At 44.4% G+C, this 18,977-nt stretch overlaps 1 protein-coding gene across 1 annotated transcript; it reads right to left on the minus strand.

Moving 5' to 3' along the window:
* Positions 1–501: 501 nt before the first annotated feature.
* On the minus strand, positions 502–18,668 carry LOC115171387 (sphingosine kinase 1). The gene is made up of 5 exons (XM_029728153.1): positions 18,139–18,668; positions 8,657–8,806; positions 6,460–6,554; positions 6,182–6,297; positions 502–4,284 (listed from the first exon to the last, which is right to left on the minus strand). The coding sequence occupies exons 1-5, from the start codon at positions 18,560–18,562 to the stop codon at positions 3,432–3,434; spliced, it is 1,638 nt and encodes a 545-aa protein (XP_029584013.1). The 5' UTR covers positions 18,563–18,668; the 3' UTR covers positions 502–3,431.
* Positions 18,669–18,977: the final 309 nt, after the last annotated feature.

The raw sequence follows: 18,977 nt of genomic DNA on the forward strand, positions 1-18,977 counted from the left end.
GTGATTATTACTATGTCACGTGACAGATTATAGAAATTGTTTCCACAACTCGGCGTATTAGCTTCTATCGTCATCCCTTGAGTTTGACTGACACATGGCAAAGTGGATATTCTCCTGTATATTTGGGAGATATAGTAGGCATGGAGTAATTGTGGTCAACTCTTGCTCCAGCCAAGTTCTCTATACCAGTCTCCTTAGTAAAGGCCTACAGATGATATTATTTAGTGGTTACTCTCTCAGCAGGTGGATATTTAGAATGGGTATCCATTGGTTAGAGGGAGAGAAGCTATCAGCAGGACTGACATTGGAACACTGCTATCATAAAGATAAGATTAGTCTGGTCCTAAAATAACAACTATAATACACCCTCAAATACACCTGTAATGGACAATATTAACCACTGGATTATCATTTTCACTTTATATAAAAACTAAAAAGACAATTAACATTGTTAATGCTCTCTGGAAAAGATGGTTGCTAATGATGAACAAGACAGAACTCTTGAAGCATTTGGGAATTTTATTACCATTCAGACAGTCGATACAGCCTGATTCATGTATTTAGTTGTGGTTCTTACTAAATTAAACACTGGAAAAATATAGATCTCTCTCCTACACGGGAATGATGACATAAAAAATGACATGAATGCAATGAGAAGACTACAGCAGTATTTAAATATTAATAACAGTACTATGGTGTAGTCACTCCACAGTCCACCTTACCTGCTAAGGATACAGGACAGACAAGGTAACAGTACTATGATGTAGTCACTCCACAGTCCACCCTACCTGCCAAGGGTACAGGACAGAGAAGATAACAGTACTATGATGTAGTCACTCCACAGTCCACCCTACCTGCCAAGGATACAGGACAGACAAGGTAACAGTAGTTCAACACAATTGCAATTACTCCACTCAGATGTGTTGAGAGCGGTTGTTTTTTGTACATATTACATAACAGTCACTAGGGTCAGCCAGGGTCAGCAATGGATGTCCGCTTGTCTGTTCGGTTGAGGAAAGATTATATTCGGTTGAGGAGAGATGATACTGCTTATACACAGTCTAGCATGAGCTACCGTACCTGAGGTGATTCAAATGGAGGTTTGTGATATTCAGATGGAAATATGATAAGTGATTGTAGTTTAATTCAAAATGGCTCGTAATTGTTTTCATAACCTGGATACCAGTATGCTAGTGAATCAATGCAACCAAACATACAAAGAATGAAAGTAAGCTATCATAAGATTTTATACAGTACTATTGTTGTACCATAGAAACAAATGTGCAAGTACTTTGTCAGAACTTCCACCACTTGCACTGCAATGACTGGTTAAGGTAAATCCACTAGGGGGACCCCTCACACTGCACAAAGAGCAGTGAGGCGTCCCAGAACGGACACATTGGAAGAATTTGCATAATCTCTCAATTTGGATATGTGCTTTTACTTGTGAATGCATGGTCTATGACCTAGTCAATACCACCAGCAGAGCCTGACGAATGAGGATTAGGTAGGTAGATAGGTATGTATGGGGTAAAAGGTACTGTACAGTATGTTTAATATGATTATAATAATTGCTTATAATAATTATAATAATTATCCTGCTTCCAGTCACTTTCTCTTAATCCCTGCCTACATTTACCTATCTACCTCAATACTCCAGTATCTCTGTACGTTGTAAATGTGGTACTGGCACTGACCCTGTATATAGCTTCCTCTCTCCTTTCTTATTTCTTGTGTTTTTTCCCGCTTGTTTTTTTTCTTATTAATTATACTTTTTTATATATATATATATAATACTGCACTGTTGGGTAGGGCTTTCAAGTTAAGCATTTCACTGTACTTGTGCATGTGACAAATAAAACGTGAACTTGTATTTATCTAAAGGCATATCAAAGTCAAGTACAGGCACAGAAATGGAAGATTGAAATCAGATTGGGAGAAGTTAATATCACATCTGCAGTCAGCATACCTTCAGGTAGAGTCATTTAAGCATCCTTTTAGATTCATTATACAGTGCATTAAAACCATTCCACCCATTGTACATTTTGAGCCAAACCAAACCAAGTGTGTGCTCTAGGATTAGTTAAACCAGTAATTGTTATATCTCAGGGCTGAACCCGACCTGGCATGAACTGGTGTGAGGAGAACTGATGATAATGCTCACATTTGCGCTTGTCTCTGCTCCAGTGCACTAATGCTCATCATCTCCACCCTGACAAGAAAAGGGCCCCAGCAGAGAGCACAGCACTCTGGCCTGGTCGCTCCAACTCTTATTGATCGAGTCAATGTGCAAAACCCACTGACCCATGCAGTGCTGCGTAGTGCAAAACCCTGTTTCCCTTCTTAGTGTGTGCTTGGACAGAAAACAACAGAAATAGTTATATTATTTTATCTACAATAAAACTGTTCATAAAAATCGACAATGGTGCTGTATCTTCTTCAACTGCTTGTAGTTCTATCAGCTAGTATTTTTCATTCACCCATAAAGCTTCAGAATAAGGACACATTAGGTGCTGATGGCTCCAAAATCTTGTGAAGGAGGAGGGAGTACAATCTTAACACAGCTAGAAGAAAGGGATCATATGTAGCAGACGAGACCATCCCCCTCCTTGCTAAGTGCTCCAGATCTGAAAGGGAGTCAAGCCTGTGTGTTTGTGTGTGTGTCAGGAAGGAGGTGGTCCAAGAAGCATGTTGGTTAGAGCTGCAGCAGCAGCAGGGTAGGAGACAGGCGAGGTATATAAGAAGGTAACCTCAGCTGGCCAGGTTCCTGAACCTCCAGGCTGCTTTAACACAACCTCACTAGCACCTAACCCCTTCCACCCCATCCATTAAACATAGAGGTAAAGTGGAGGTTGTCACTGATGAGAGAGAGAAGAGTAACCTAATATCATTGGTGGAGGTCTACAATGCTGCATTCTCCCACATTGTGCTTCTCCATAGAAAACCTACATCCATGACTCGAACAGTATATCCTGAGGGGGGAAGGCCTTCATGTCAGGCCCGTGTCTCATCCTCCACAGAATGATTACCCCGGGGCTAGATAGCGGGCGTAGAGCTGGTTGCCTGCCACATCCTCGCGGGACAGAAGAATGTGCTTCTCTTCACGTGTGTCACACTTATTAAGTCAGACAGCGGAGCACACAAGGTACTCCTCAGCCGTGGGCCCCTCCCTACTAAACACACCGCTCACAACACACTATCATACACACACAATCTTAGCTGAGACCAGCCAGCTGCAAGAACATCCATGGCTTTGACCCTGAATGAAGCGTGGAGAGGAAAGGGAGGGATCTCTAAAAAACAGGACACAGAGATATATCTTTTCCAAAGGCTGATATAACGTCTTTGGCACTTTGTATATACAGTAGACAGAGTAAGAAAGGGAGTGAGAAGTCAGAGCTGTGAGGAGGACAGATGCTCCGAGTAGATTCTCAGCCTGAGATGAGCCTGGCGATTCCTTCATGAACCTGGGCCTGTACTGGCCCGTACTCCACCATCTCCCCGTCCACAGTGATCGCTCCCTCGGGGGACAGAGGCTCCAGGCGAAAGGCCTTCACCCTCTCATACACAAGGTGTGGGCAGCCAATAGCCAGGTGGCCCCCCTTCTCCATGGTCATGAAGAGTGTGAGCAGGGCTAGTCTGGAGATGCCTGCACGCACATACAACAGGTGGATGAAGCCGTCGTCTGCTGCGGCCCCAGGGGCGGCAAACATGTCCTCAGCCAAGTGGGACTGGAACATGGCCAATACCAGTACAAAGTCTTCCTCATTCACTATTGTCCAATGCTCAGGCACTGGGTGCTCCAGGTCTGCTAGGAGCGAGTCAGGAGGCCCCTTCTGGTTGACTGGTTGGGGCTCGGTCCTCATGGTTGTGATGGCAATGTTGGAGGAGTTGTGGGCGGTGTTGTGGTTGGAGTTTGTGCTGTGGTTGTGGCGAGAGTTCTGATTGGGGGAGCTGTTGGGCCCACAGGGTAGAGAGGAGCAGAGGGAGGAGTTCTGGGGTGTGAAGAAAGGAGCAGGCAGGTATGCCAGCCTGCCGTGATAAACCTTGAGGGATGCCAGGCGCATCAGCGTACCCACCAGGAATCGCATGGGGCCAACGAGGCGGTACTTCTCGCTCTCGATGTCGACGTCGGCCACGAAGCCCCAGGCCAGGGAGAGGAAGGAGAAGATGCGCTGGCTGGAGGCCAGGTGGACAGAGACCAGGTCCAGCCGAGTCACCAGGCCTTTACACAGCAGGAAGCCACAGCTCAGCAGCAGCTCCTTACCCCAGGCCGGGGGAGACCTGCAGGGAGTAGCAGTCAGCTCACAGTAGACTGAGGCAGTTAGGTATCAGTCTGTGGTTCAATTGAGCCGGAGCTACTCCTTCACTTAAAAGTAATGACCCTAACCCTAACCCTAACTCTAGAATGGGAATACATTGTACTTATAGCAGTAACCCTAACCCTAGAATGGTAATACATTGTACTTATAGCAGTAACCCTAACCCTAGAATGGTAATACATTGTACTTATAGCAGTAACCCTAACCCTAGAATGGTAATACATTGTACTTATTGCAGTAACCCTAACCCTCGTCATAACCCTAACCCTAGGTTCATGTCCACACGCCGGTTAAACCCTAATCCCATTGTTTTAAAGTAACTGTCCAGTGAAAATCTCACTTTTAAAATCATATTCTGCTAACTCATACCCAAATAATGTTGTTCTCGTCCTATACTCGTTTTTGTGGCCAAAGTATAACTTGGAGAAAAACTCAAACTGACTGTTTCAAAAATGCTTGCTATCTCCTCATAGAGTATGATGTCATACTCCTGAGGAGGATGAGCTGGCCAATCAGCAGTCTAGAGGAGGATGAGCTGGCCAATCAGCAGTTTACTCGCATTAATATTTGTAATGACCGGTACACTGTACACCCACACCATTCTGTTGTTGGGGTATGCCAACACAGAAAAGCTGCTTTTTAACATTCTTAATTACACATTTTTTGGAAGGAACACAATTTAACTCATATTGTAATTAATTATAGGTCATATTTCATAGAGATCTGGAAACACTGGACAGTTACAGTACTTTAAACATAACCATCTGCACTGTCGGACTGTAAGATAATGGGGTTAGGGTTGAACTGGGGTGTGGACATGAAGCTAGGGTAAGGGTTGTGGCTAGGGTTAGCTTGGTTCGGGTTGAACAGGGGTGTTAGGGTAAGGGTTGTGGCTAGTGTAAGGGTTGTAGCTAGGGTAAGGGTTGTTGCTAGGGTTAGCTTGGTTCGGGTTGAACAGGGGTGTTAGGGTAAGGGTTGTGGCTAGTGTAAGGGTTGTAGCTAGGGTAAGGGTTGTTGCTAGGGTTAGCTTGGTTCGGGTTGAACAGGGGTGTTAGGGTTAGGGTTGAACAGGGGTGTTAGGGTTCGGGTTGAACAGGGGTGTTAGGGTAAGGGTTGTGGCTAGGGTAATGTTTGTGGCTAGGGTTAGCTTGGTTCGGTTGAACAGGGGTGTTAGGGTAAGGGTTGTGGCTAGGGTTAGCTTGGTTTGGGTTGAACAGGGGTGTTAGGGTAAGGGTTGTGGCTAGGGTAAGGGTTGAACAGGGGTGTTAGGGTTGAACAGGGGTGTTAGGGTAAGGGTTGAACAGGGGTGTTAGGGTTGAACAGGGGTGTTAGGGTTGAACAGGGGTGTTAGGGTAAGGGTTGAACAGGGGTGTTAGGGTTGAACAGGGGTGTTAGGATTAGGGTTGTTCATAGGTTGCAAAGCTTTATTCAACTGGGATAGATATCTGATGTTATACAACTCGCTGTGTATTTTGTTGTTGTTTTTCTGTTGCTGTTGTATATGTAGGCGGCTCATATTTCACAAACAGCAGTAATAAAGGCGGTCCAGACACTACCTCAGTAGTAGTCCACTGAATTTCCTGTTGATCTAGAACCCATTACATCACTCCATTAAAAGTAGCTATCAGCAACCCTCAAATAATGACTCTTCTTGGACTTTATGAAGTGTGAAGCTGAAGCAGACACCATCTCTCTCCCTTGTCTCTGGAGAAATGTGCCTACTCTGCCCAGTCAGCTAATGTGATAATTACATCATCCATAGAAAAGGGATAAATCACCTTCTTTGTCCAGGCCAGTTTTCCTATCGCATTCCATTCTACTGTACTCTATGCATTTAAATGTCTCATTAATGGACTTACTTAGTGTAGTGGTGGACGGAGGCTGCCAGGGCGTTGCCCGAGCCCCCTGGTAAGATGCCCAGTGGGGTCTGGATGGCCTCCTCCCAGTCCTCTCTCTCCAGAAGACCATTCAACACCTGACCGGACAGGCAAACACACACAAACAGCATCAGGCCATGACCCTCCAACTGAGAGTTGTATCCCACAAACCCCACTGCTTATTCAAACAGTCTTAGGGAAACTTTAGACAAGTTAGCTATGCTGGAAATGTGTTCATGCAGTGTCTATACTTGGGGCACCTCGAACAGCAGCCCGTCTCCTGACAGGATGACCAGAGCGTCCCACTGTGACAGATCAGTCTCTCTCACCAGGTCCCTCGCATGGTTCTGGTGCTCTATGGGGGACAGAGAGAAACGCCATGAGAGAGAGGGACAGGGAGAAGGAGGGAGGAAAGAGAGAAGGAATAAGGTCCGAGAGATGGCCTCCCTTCACCAGAAGCCCCCAGGGTGGGATCAGTGAGATTGGAGAGAAAAGGGATTCAATTTCCCTCTATCAGTCCATACATATCACATTAGACCATGCAATGGCTATTCAACTGGCCGACGGCGGTCTTCAAAGCAGCCATGCCTTAGTGCAAACATCTGCCACTGCTGTCATGGTTAATGTGACGACTGGGGCTGACTGTTTGTTTAGTGGAGTTTTTATTGGAGATGTCCTTGGATCCCCTCTAAGCACACTGTCTAGCACAATTCTGCCAGCTGAGACTTGTGTTCTGCAGCAAATATCAGCTCTGCTAAAGGCAGTATTGTGTTTGTTTGTTTTTGCAATTGTGTGTGTCTATGCCTGTGTGTGTGTGTGTGTGTGTGTGTGTGTGTGTGTGTGTGTGTGTGTGTGTTGAGGCATTGTCATCACAAGGGCATTACTTTTCTGCTTGAGTTACCATATGTGTTATGAGGTTTGAAAAATGACCATGAAAACTCCATTACTACATCCACCCCCCTCTCCTCCTCCTCTCCTCCTCCTCTTCTCCTCCTCTCCTAGCATAACATGTACCTGTCCCCTAGCCCTCCCTCACCCACTGAGTTTCCTTTAAGTCCATGCAGTTTGGTATGTATGGGGAGACTGAGTGCGTAGTGATGTGGTCCTGTGCTGTCAGGCAAAAACAGAGGGAGGCTGCTGCGGCTGACTCAGCACTCTATGCTGCTGGCTGGAGGCTGAGGCTGCACTTCCCAGCCCTCTCCGTATTCACGGGGTCACTGCCACACGCAAACACACATAGGCAGGGGCTACCTCACCATCTCTTGGCTTTCTGGATTTGATGTAATCCTCTCTTCTGATGAGCTATAGCTTGGTAGCTACTCTCTGTTAATGTGATATGAACCAAGGTCCCTTTTGGGTTAGGATGATACCAACGCATGCCCAACATAACATTTTTCTGCTCTCAGTTCCTGAATACATAGGTACTTGAACATTGAACTGTTTTCCACATGAGCTCCCACAGTTTCTGAGGGAGACACACAGATGCAGATGCACACAAGCACATGAACACACACCCCAGAAAACCCCAGAGTTACCCCCTCGCTGAAAGACGATCCTCTCAGTGTGCCTTAGTCCTCTGGCATAGACTAGTAGGTGGCATGATAGTTCTGCAGGGCTCCATTCCCTAAGTGGAGGCAGGCAGGGCAGCGAGGTGGCGCCGGTTAATCCACTCAGACAGGCTAGCTACAGTACCCAGGCAGTGGAGGGGAAGCAGTGTTAGCTGAGCGCTAGCTGAGAGAGCCTCTGGTGACCCATATTCTCCCAGCCCCAGCTCCCAGCAGTCCCAGGTCGGCATCGTCACGCCGACCGTCGGTAATTAGACTGTCTTTTTCCATCACCATCCAGATGCTAACCTTCCCCATGTCCCCTGGGACTGAACTCACACTCTTTCTCCTCTCTCTCTGTTCTCTCCTTTTTCAGTTGTTTCAAAGATTAAGAAGGCATTGAACAACTCATAGGTGTCTTGGTGATGGTTTGTAACGCTGGCAGAGATAGCTTCTTGTCAGCTATACCGGGTGCTAGTGAAGTATAGGTGGTGGTGTTAATGTGTAGCTGAAGTGATTTTTAAAAGTCTTTCTGGCTCCTTGGATTGTTCCTGCTTGCTCAAAGATACCTGACTTTTATTCAGTGAAAGGTTATGCAGAGTTCAGTGACTTTGAACTCATTGCTACTGTTAGTGAAAAGCAGTTGAGAGTATATAATACTGGGAGCAGGGGATCTGATAAGGCAGTGCAGAGTCAAACACTGTGTGTGTGTGTGTGTGTGTGTGTGTGTGTGTGTGTGTGTGTGTGTGTGTGTGTGTGTGTGTGTGTGTGTGTGTGTGTGTGTGCGCGCACACAATCAGGGCAGTGAGATAATAGGGCTCGAGCAGGTAGGTGTGTAAGGGACTGAGTGTTGACCAGTGTGTGTAGGGGACTGACCGACTGACCAGTGATGACCAATGTGTAGGGGACTGACCAGTGATGACCAATGTGTAGGGGACTGAAGCCTCGGTGAGCATGGGCTCGATTTGCCCGGAGAAAAGCTGCAGAGCCTGGCCCCGCCCACTCTGGGGGTTCACCAGAACCATGACCCTGCAGGGCCGCCGTACCTCATAGTACTTCACATCTGAGAGAGTGAGAGAGCGAGAGAGAGAGAGAGAGAGAATAGAAAAAGAGAGCAATGGAGTGAAAGATGTAGATAAACATTAGAGGGAAGAAGGAATAGTTTGTGAGTTGGTATTCTCAAGCTGTCAAGGGAATAATTGCTCCACTTAATTTTCTAGTATCAAGGAAACATCAATCATGCAACTCTCCATTGTCTTCCCAAATGTTTTTCTGACATCCATCTCAGACATGTCAAAGAGGTTATGAAAGGAGTCTCTACCCTCTAGATCCCTTGGCAGAAAACCATTGTTCAATAAAATAGCATTAAACAGTGATACCAAGGGCAGTGACACCATTCACTCACAGATGGTGCTTGACGTTATTGTTTTTGTGATCCACTTATTTTTCCCCAGAAATGTAAGTCTAACAAAACACATGCCACTTCAACTCATTCTCCTAATGTTGTAGTTGAAGATATGCTCCGGAACTTTGGCGAATACTAAGTATTTTTTAAACCTCCCGAATTTGGGCTGGATGTGTCAATCTGCAGTTTTACCTAAATTAGCCACAAATCCCTAGTTTGAAAGTGACAATTTTTCTGTGCTGCATCATTTTCCCTACATTTTCCCACACGTGAGCCAGAACACCTAGCAATTTGACTTCCAGCCAATGAGCTTCAGCCCCTCGCAATTTGAGTGAAAGCTAGCAAGATGCACCCAGAGCAGAGCGAGAGAGAAAGCAATGACGTGGTGCACATTTCTGCATATATGTGAGGCAGTACACAATTTACAGGGAACACTTTTGGCTCATGAGTGCTACTTTCAGAACTACTGGCTAAAAAGTATGCAAAAGTACCGGATAATTTCTTTAAGTAATGTACTGTTATGATCTGTGTGGTTATCTTTAGTACTATTACCAGACACCAACGGAATAATTAAAAGCTGGCAGAACTTGTTCAGATGTTGCAGAGCGCCATGAGAGATTATTTCAAAGACAGTTGTTTTTAACTCAGGATGAACTCCTAGCCTCTGATACTGCAGTTACTATAGATGCCCTTGTCTTTCTGCACAGGTGACACTGTCTTCTCAGAGGCCATAGTTAATCATAAGAGAGATTTAGGGCTGTCCCCGACAAAAACAAATCTTAGTCGAGAGTCGTCTGTTCTTTCAACCAATAGATTGTTCCAAATTTAAAAACATGTATTTTCCCATTTATAGACACACCCTATGTTTGAATAAAATCAACTATATGCAGGCTTTCTTAGCTTGTCTGATGCTTTAAGCACTGCGATTAAAAATTAAGACACACAAATTACTAAAGTGGAAGCCAGAGATCAATAGTCCTAACCTGTTCCTGATCCGACCCGCCTCCTCTCGCTGCTGCTGGGCTTCACAGATTCTGCCATTATGCTCCTGAAGTTGCCAGTAATAGGATACACCAGCGGTTGGCAACCTTTTCCATTTGGAGTGCCAAGTTATCATACCATTTCTCCTGATCTGCGTGCCAGTTATGATTTTCATATGCACATATTCGTGGAACAGTTTCATTTAATTTATATTAAAGTCCTCATGTCTCAAAATAAATGTAATGTGGTTAATCACAATTCTATCTAAATGAAAATTATTCAAATAAAAAAATAACTTCTATTGCCATTGCCAATATGTAAAAATATCCTGGCCTCTCAGAGTTTCCCAAAAAGACACAGCTGTAGGCTATTTGCACAAGGGATAAGAAGTAATCAGGCAGGCCTATTTTATGACGTTTCAACCGGATCAGAGCATGAGATCTTTTCACCCTTTCATGCTGAGTGGTTATCAAAAGGGAGCGAATTTTTCAATTAGGCTATGCTAATTAAGGAACTATTGTCGTTCTCAATGGATGTAAAAACAGACTGTTTATTTGCTGTTTGAGGCGAAGGAAAGATGACTGAGAAGCTCCACAGTAATGGTGAGTTAAGACAATCAGAAATAGTATCAGATCCCATAATGGGCACATTTATAGGTCTACATTTGCACGCAGGCCAGGTAGCCTAGGCCTACTTCTATGTGTACTTACATGTACTTACTCAAGATTGACAGGGGCGCTTCAAACAAGACAGTGAATAAATTGACAACTCGGAAATAGAATGAAATAAACCAAAACTTAGGTTGTGCACTCTGCCAACAACGTTTCCACTCCTACAATGACAACGGTAATACTGTAATAATAATACAGTTTTTAGCTTACAGCACCATGTCACGGTTGTCGTTGGAAAAGGAGGACCAAAATGCAGCCGGTATGTGTATGCTCATCTTGACGTTTTAATAAATTCAAAATGAACACCAAAAGAACGAACGATCAACAAAACAGTCTGGCAAGGCACAAGGCTAAACACAGAACAATCTCCCACAAATGACAAACACACCCTACTATATGGGACTCTCAATCAAAGGCAAATAGACAACACCTGCCTTCAACTGAGAGTCCCAACCCCAATTAACCAAACATAGAAACAGACTCACTAGACTAAACATAGAATACATGAATATCAGACAGTGCCCAACAAACCCCGGAATACTTAAATCAAATGCCCCTTCAACAAACACAACACCCCGAACCACATAAAACGAATACCCTCTGCCACGTCCTGACCAAACTACAATGACAATTAACCCTTATACTGGCCAGGATGTGACACACCTGGTATTCCCAGGTGATCTCCCGTCCCAGTACTAACCAGGCCCGACGGTCACAAGCATATTTTTTTACCCCGTTTTCTCCCCAAATTAGGTCCCTTGGCTCATCTCTGCAACTCCTCAATTGGCTCGGAAGAGGCGAAGGTCCTCCGAAACATGACCCGCCTGGCACCTACTTCTTATCACACTGCTCACTTAACCTGGATGTCAGCCGCACCAATGTGTCAGAGGAAACACCGTTCAACTGATGACCGGAGTCAGCTTGCAGGCGCCCGGCCCTGTCACAAGGAGTTGCTAGAGCACGATGAGCCAAGGGAAGCCGCACCGGTCAAACCCTCCCATACCCCGGATGGCCAATTGTGAGCAGTCCTATGGGGCTCCCGGTGACGGCCGGTTGTGACACAGCCTGGTATCGAACCCCGGGCTGTAGTGATGCCTCAGTACTGCGGTGCAGTGCTTTTTGACTGTGCCACCCAGGACTGTCAAAAATGTCCTGACTGTGCCACCCAGGACCTGTAATTAGGATAAGATATTGAATGTATTAACATAAATTACCATAACCAAACAAACATTCCAAATGATAAATGATGGTAATTAACGGTAAATGTACTACTGGTGATACTGTGGTCTGCCATCCCTGCGGCCTCAAAATGGATTAGTCCACATAATTTAAAAAATATACATTTGCCACTGGTCGACTAAAAAAAATTTGGTCAAGCAACAGCCTATTGACCAAACAATCGACCAATCGACTAATTGGGGTCATCCTTACAGAGATTACACTTGTTTGTGGTTATGAGTAGTACTTCAGACTCAAATTAACCCTGTCAGACATTACACAGAGTACCTGTACCGGATCAAGGTTGGCAGTTGAGCATTATCCTCTGAACCCTGCATTTGCCACATGCAGAAGCAACTTCCCACCAGTGACTGTGAGTCCGGTTCTGCTGGGCATTGGGACAGGTCCCATGGGCCTAATTGGACCCCTGGGAGCAGTGAAACAGCCATCGCGCTGCCCTGTGAATTCCACCCTGTAGCCTCATGCCAACAGGACTGGCACCGGTACACCCTTACCCTGCTGTGCCACTGTCCCTCCACACAAGGCCCCTCTGTCTGGTTCATGCCCAGTGCCGTCTGAGCGGAAATGGCCTCCCCTGTCCCTGCCCAGAAATCCAATTACCAGCCAGCTGACCTGGAGTGGCACCTCCTACTCATTTGGCTCCTGTGCAGGGACAGCAGAGGTACCAAAATATCTCAAAGTGAGGTGTGAAACCATCAGAAAGAGCAGTATTAAGACAGTATCAAAACAGTGTTGCTAACTCTTCCCCATTCATACAAAGGGTTGCCATTGTATTTTTTCTTCACACTACACAATGTGGCTTTTATACACAAAAGGCTCTGACTACATGTCTTTCAGACACAATGGTGGATGCTGCAGTTTGGTACATAACTTTTAGGGTCCGTTTTTCCACTCAAGTGTAGTCAAATGAGCTCTATAAAATGCTCTCAATACAATGAGCCAAATAAAGGCTTCAATAAAACAGTTCAGGGATGACAGAACAATCGCTGCCTCCTCAGGGGTCAAAGCCAATGCTGTAGTCCTTGTGCCTCAAATACAGAGGTGGTTTAAATCCTCCCGACAGCTTGTGAGTAGGAATTCAGCCCCGCCTTTACCACCACAGAACATGAGATATTTCCATGTAAGCAATATCATGCTCTGCTGTATTCTGTTGTGTTTCCTGTCTCCTGACTCCTTCAGTCTCCTGTAGCAGTACATTAATGGTTGCTTGGGGCAAAAACTAAAGATGCAAACTAGACGTTGGTCTACTCATTAACTTGGTAACGTTACTTTGTAACATAGGGCCTCCCATTGTTCAAAAGCCTTCAGCTCCCAGAAGCCTCAGAGTATAAGTTGAGGAAGCATTTCCATGGTTCCTGGGTCAATAAGAGGTGGGCTCTAACATATGTGCTCACAGGTGATCTAATCCGTCAAAGACCGGTTATCATTATTAGGTCTATCATTGGGTATAGAAAACATATCAAGTTGACATTAAAAGAAGTGTATGTTTGTGCACCTATGGACTGCAACTAGAAATACTGCATAGCTCGGTGTTTCACTTATCACAGGAAAAAAACTCATTCACATAGATACAGCATGAAAGCAAAGCTATCCGAAGCTTGATAGTTACAAAAGTTTCAGTAGCAGTCATACAGAGTTCATTATAGCATTGTTTACACCTTGCGCTAACATGTGATCTGATCAATATGATCCAATAACTATGTGATCAAGGTTTGTCGTGTCTACACATTGTATTAAAATGTGTCTCTTATCCGTTCACTGTGTCCGCATTGTGACCAGATTAGCTGATGCCTCCCTGTAAGCAAATTATTTGACAGATATTCTTTCAAAATAACATGAATGTATTTATTTTAAGACAATTACTGATGCCGTAAATCAATGGTGGTATCTGTCAATTATGTTTGAGGCTGGTATAATGATAATTTAAATAGTTTGACCATTCCAGATCTGTTTACACTTGACTGATATCCAGACACAATCCGTGCCTGACTACCTCAGGAATATCTGATTACAATCAATTCACAGTGTGTCTTTTCATCGTCTACACCTGTCTAAAAATGTGGGCACAATCAGAATGTTGACAAGATCAGGACAAAAGGTGCATGTTAGAACTAGGTATGAACAGGGCTTCTGTTGCAGGCGGTGATCTTCACCAGTCAAGTTGGTTACAGACACAGTGAGGACCCTAAATGAGGAGCTAAGTCATATTTTGTAACATGCTGCCCAGAGTCATTTCTGTGGAAACAACCTTTTAGGTCCTGTGTGTGTGTGTGTGTGTGTGTGTGTGTGTGTGTGTGTGTGTGTGTGTGTGTGTGTGTGTGTGTGTGTGTGTGTGTGTGTGTGTGTGTGTGTGTGTGTGTGTGAGGCTGTGGTTAAGTGCCTGTGGGCAGATGTGAACTGACTCATGCTGAAGGGCTGTCTGACAAGCAAGCTAGTGTGTGTGTTTCTCTGAGGAAAAGGGTAAACAGAGAGGTGAGGTGGCTGAGTAAGTGTGAGTACTAACAAGTACTGAGGCTGGGATCAAATGAAAAGAACTGATTAACTGATCAACTTTGCTGTGTATAATCAATCTATTACTAAAGCAATAAATATAGTATTACCAAACACATGAATTTAGAACATAATATCTCTCATTATGTCCACACATTATTGCATTATTGCTATGACACATCAATATAAGTGAAAACTAGCCAGAACACTGAGGAAAACAAAAGACAATGCTGGTAGAAATGTCTTTAAGTGAAAGCTTGCTGTCTCAGCTGTCCCCAAGGTGTAACACTACCTCCATGACTCAGACATAGCTGGCATATCTACAAACAAGCTTGAGTGAGTCAAAGATTAGGGTGGGGGGTTAGACACCCAGCCCACAGAGGTAGAGCCAGGGGCCCTGACAGCCTGTCACAGGCAGGCCTGTCTGAGGGAGCAGAGCGGGAGACGAGGGCCCCGGGGGATCAGCCTGGCTGGGGTGAGAGGCCACTGATGTAGCAGGGGCATCGTTCAGCTCTTGTCTCCATCACTGAGAGACACTGTGGCGTCAGCAGAGCATTGGGCCGTAGGGCGATATCACAGTGACAGATACATACCCTCTCCGTGGAACACACACAGAGACAACATTTTGAAGTTTTAAAGCTCATTTTCTGCAATTGTACACATTTTGCCATGGCTTATGTCGTGTTCTTATGCTATCTGAGTGACTCAAACATGATAACAAAATCAATGGGGGCCATGACATTTTTTTGAATTTTAGATTCTCCCTGAGTTTTTATTTTGGTGATTGTTAGTTCTCAAAGATGATCTTATTTAAAAATATATAGGTCCATTATCTTTTCTACATACTTTATATCTGGTTTTAGTCGTATAAGTTCATACTGAAAACGTTTTACCTTCCTGAAAGTCAAGACAGACTGAATTTCCTTACAAAAATGCAGACATTCATTTTATGGTACCTCTAAGCATTGCAAATAGCAGGATATTACCTTCCATGGCCTTTGATGTGCAAAGGTACATCACATTGTTTGGGGATTTCATTATTACACCTCATTCAGTCCGTTATGACCTGGCTGTGACAGGAACTGAATGGTAGACTGCAGATACTTAAACACACACTGTGCAGTCCTTACACAGTCAAGCTGTGACTGAACCACAATAAAACAACTGGAAAAGGAATATCTAGCATCTACAGTTTCAACAAAATGATGTGGGATTATGCACTGAAAGTGTCTGATAGCTTTCCCTAAACATTAACCTTACAGCAGAAAAATAAATTGCCTTCTTAATCCAATTTATCCAGCTGCACCACCAGATAAAATGAAATTAGTTAACATAAATATCCGTTCAGGGATTAGTCAGTCCCTCAGATGTTCATACACCCTCTAGAACAGGGATTAGTCGGTCCCTCAGATGTTCATACACCCTCTAGAACAGGGATTAGTCGGTCCCTCTGACTTTCATACACCCTCTAGAACAGGGATTAGTCGGTCCCTCTGGCTTTCATACACCCTCTAGAACAGGGATTAGTCGGTCCCTCTGACTTTCATACACCCTCTAGAACAGGGATTAGTCGGTCCCTCTGGCTTTCATACACCCTCTAGAACAGGGATTAGTCGGTCCCTCTGACTTTCATACACCCTCTAGAACAGGGATTAGTCGGTCCCTCTGACTTTCATACACCCTCTAGAACAGGGATTAGTCGGTCCCTCTGACTTTCATACAGGTGCAACTCACACAAAGACCCTTGTCTCAGTTGCCTTGGACACCTAAAGGGCAATTCACGGGGCGATCTCATTCCTTATTCCACCAACACCTGACTCCATTTCTGGCAACCAACATTCCAAATCCGTCACTGCCAAATCAAATATCCGTTTCCTCTAGAACTATGCTGCTGAGGGGTCTAGAGAGTGCCCCTAACCATGGGCCCCTAAGCAGATAATAGGCAGGCACACCTGTTTTATGGACAATTATCTTCACTCTGTGTAATGGGGAATATTTAAGATGAATAAAGTTGATATTCAGTTAAGATAATTAACATAATGCTTAGCATATGTATATGTTTTCCCGTTCTGTAATACATGATTTCCAGTGCTCTATTTATGATACTCATTTGTGTACGGGTTGATGGTCACTAGACCTGTCACTGAATGTTATGGATTGTTCTCATATCGTTCGATAGTGATTGACGCCAGAGCTACTGAAGAAACAAGGACTAGGGACACAATGACATTATGAACACTGTGTGATTCTGTAGCAGCTGGCAAAGTCACTGTCTTTTATTTTGACTTCATACAAGGCTCTCGGGCTGATGTTTAGAGAATATTTGGTACTGTCTGATTAATATATAAGTGCCTTCTCAGAGAAGGACCGTTAGAGGTTTTTTATGTTTCTATGCTGGAGGGTGTCTCCTTCTTGCAACTTAAACCGAATAGATTTATGATTGACTATATCCTGGACAGCTCTCATTTTTGTTCAGATGGAAATTCCCTTACATTCTGCCAATTTAGGCCCATGGCACATGCACTCCTATCTTATTTGTGTGACTGTTCTTGTCTATCAGCGTATCAGTGTTTTGTGTCTTGTCCTGTTCTATGTTTTTGTGTGGAGCCCAGGAAGAATAGCTGCTGCTTCGCAAGAGCTAATGGGGATCCGAATAAACTAATAAAACCAATCTAATAATGCAATTTAACGAAGAGACATTTCATCTTGTAGCAATAACTTGGATAAACTCAATTCAAAATAATGTGTGATATTTTGACAGAATGTCAGCATAATATTTTGCATATGGCTTTCCCTGTGGCAGCTTCATCCACACCAAATGATCTCATCAGTGAGTGATAACTGGGTAATTAGCATCAGCAGCACTCTGTTTCATGTTCAGAACTGATTCAGTAGGGTCAGTCGGGTCTCTGCACATGGACCTAAGTCTATGACATGAACTGAAGATTTCTAAAGCAGGCATTTGAATACGGTTGTGTTGTAATAAGGGTTTTCCTGATCCAAGACAACAGGCATAAGCACCATTAGATGAAAAATGATGAGTTCAATCACTTGAGTACTTAGCAATGTTGCTTTTGGGATGACTAAATTACCCCTTACAAATTATACAGAAATGTCACAGTTGCAAATCTATGCAAATGATTTCACTCTGAGAAAGGTAACTGGCAGTCATCCTCCCACAGCAGGTAAAGCTGGTTCTTGGGTGTGAGAGATGAACGACATTCCATTTCCAGGACATTCCATTTCCTTCTCCAACCTTGCCCACTCAGTTGGCACTTAAGCCTATCCTATTCTATATAAACCGAGTAAGCAGGTTGTGAATTACTGGACCTTAGGTGCAGTATGGGATAAAGGTGATGGAAAGTTACCCTCACATTTTGAACTGAATTTATAAGCCCCATTTCCCTGGGCAGAGTATACAATTCCTCCTAAATAAATGAGGAAACACAGTATATGGCAATGATGACAGACTTTTCAGGTTATCTATATAAATAGCCTAAAGTTTGATGCTGTTAAGCTAAATTAAATTAGAACCTACGCCCTCATCAAACATAACTATACCAGAAAGAAACAACTGTTTTGTTTCAACTATGCAGCCTTGCATCTCACCATGTCGTCGGGGTATCTGGCGGATAGAAGCTTCTCTGATGGCACGCGCCCATCTCTCTGCCTCTTGAAGATTAGTGAGAGGGTCCTGGACCAGTGCGACCCGAAAGCACTGCTCTACTTTCTGCCGGGCCATGCCTGTGCTTATCCATCGCCTCTTGAACGGGTAGAAATAGGCTGTAAAGAACGCCCCAACGTCCGCTTCGTCCTCCACTTTATAAGCCCGGCAGCCAAGACAGTCAGCTAAATGGAAAACCACCTCATCCTGTCCAGGTGACGAGATCTTTTGAATAGTGAGAGCACTCTCAGTCAAACTCACAGAATATCTGACCTTTGCGTTGAGCGAGTCCGTGAATTCTCCATAAAGCCCTTCCACGACACCATTGCGCTGACGGGATGGGTCAGGTTCGGCGATGTCGTTATCCATCCGGTGGACGATGTGATCCGCAGATCGGCGTGCGGTTGATGAGGATGACTGCGGCTGGCTGCCCCTGCCTGTTTGACTGCTGTAGGACCCGGAGTCAACCAGCTGTTTTCCTTGTTGAAAGGTCTCTCCCTAGTGACTAAAAGGGGAATCACACACTGAGACATGAAAGTTGGACAAGGATGCCCAATGTCAGGAATCCACCTCTTCTCATGGAATATAACAAATGTTTTGCATTTTGAGCAAATATTACCATAACCCATTTTGCTGCAGGCTAATGGTTACATTGTTGATCAGTTAGGCCTATTTACCGCTTTGCTATTTACCTCGTGGATAATGAATAGGCTAGGCTACTTCAAGGCCTATTTTACCAGTAGCAAATAATACGATCTATTGGTGTTAGAATATTATTAGGAAA

The sequence above is a fragment of the Salmo trutta genome, chromosome 32 (assembly GCF_901001165.1).
Source record: "Salmo trutta chromosome 32, fSalTru1.1, whole genome shotgun sequence".
NCBI lineage: Eukaryota > Metazoa > Chordata > Actinopteri > Salmoniformes > Salmonidae > Salmo > Salmo trutta.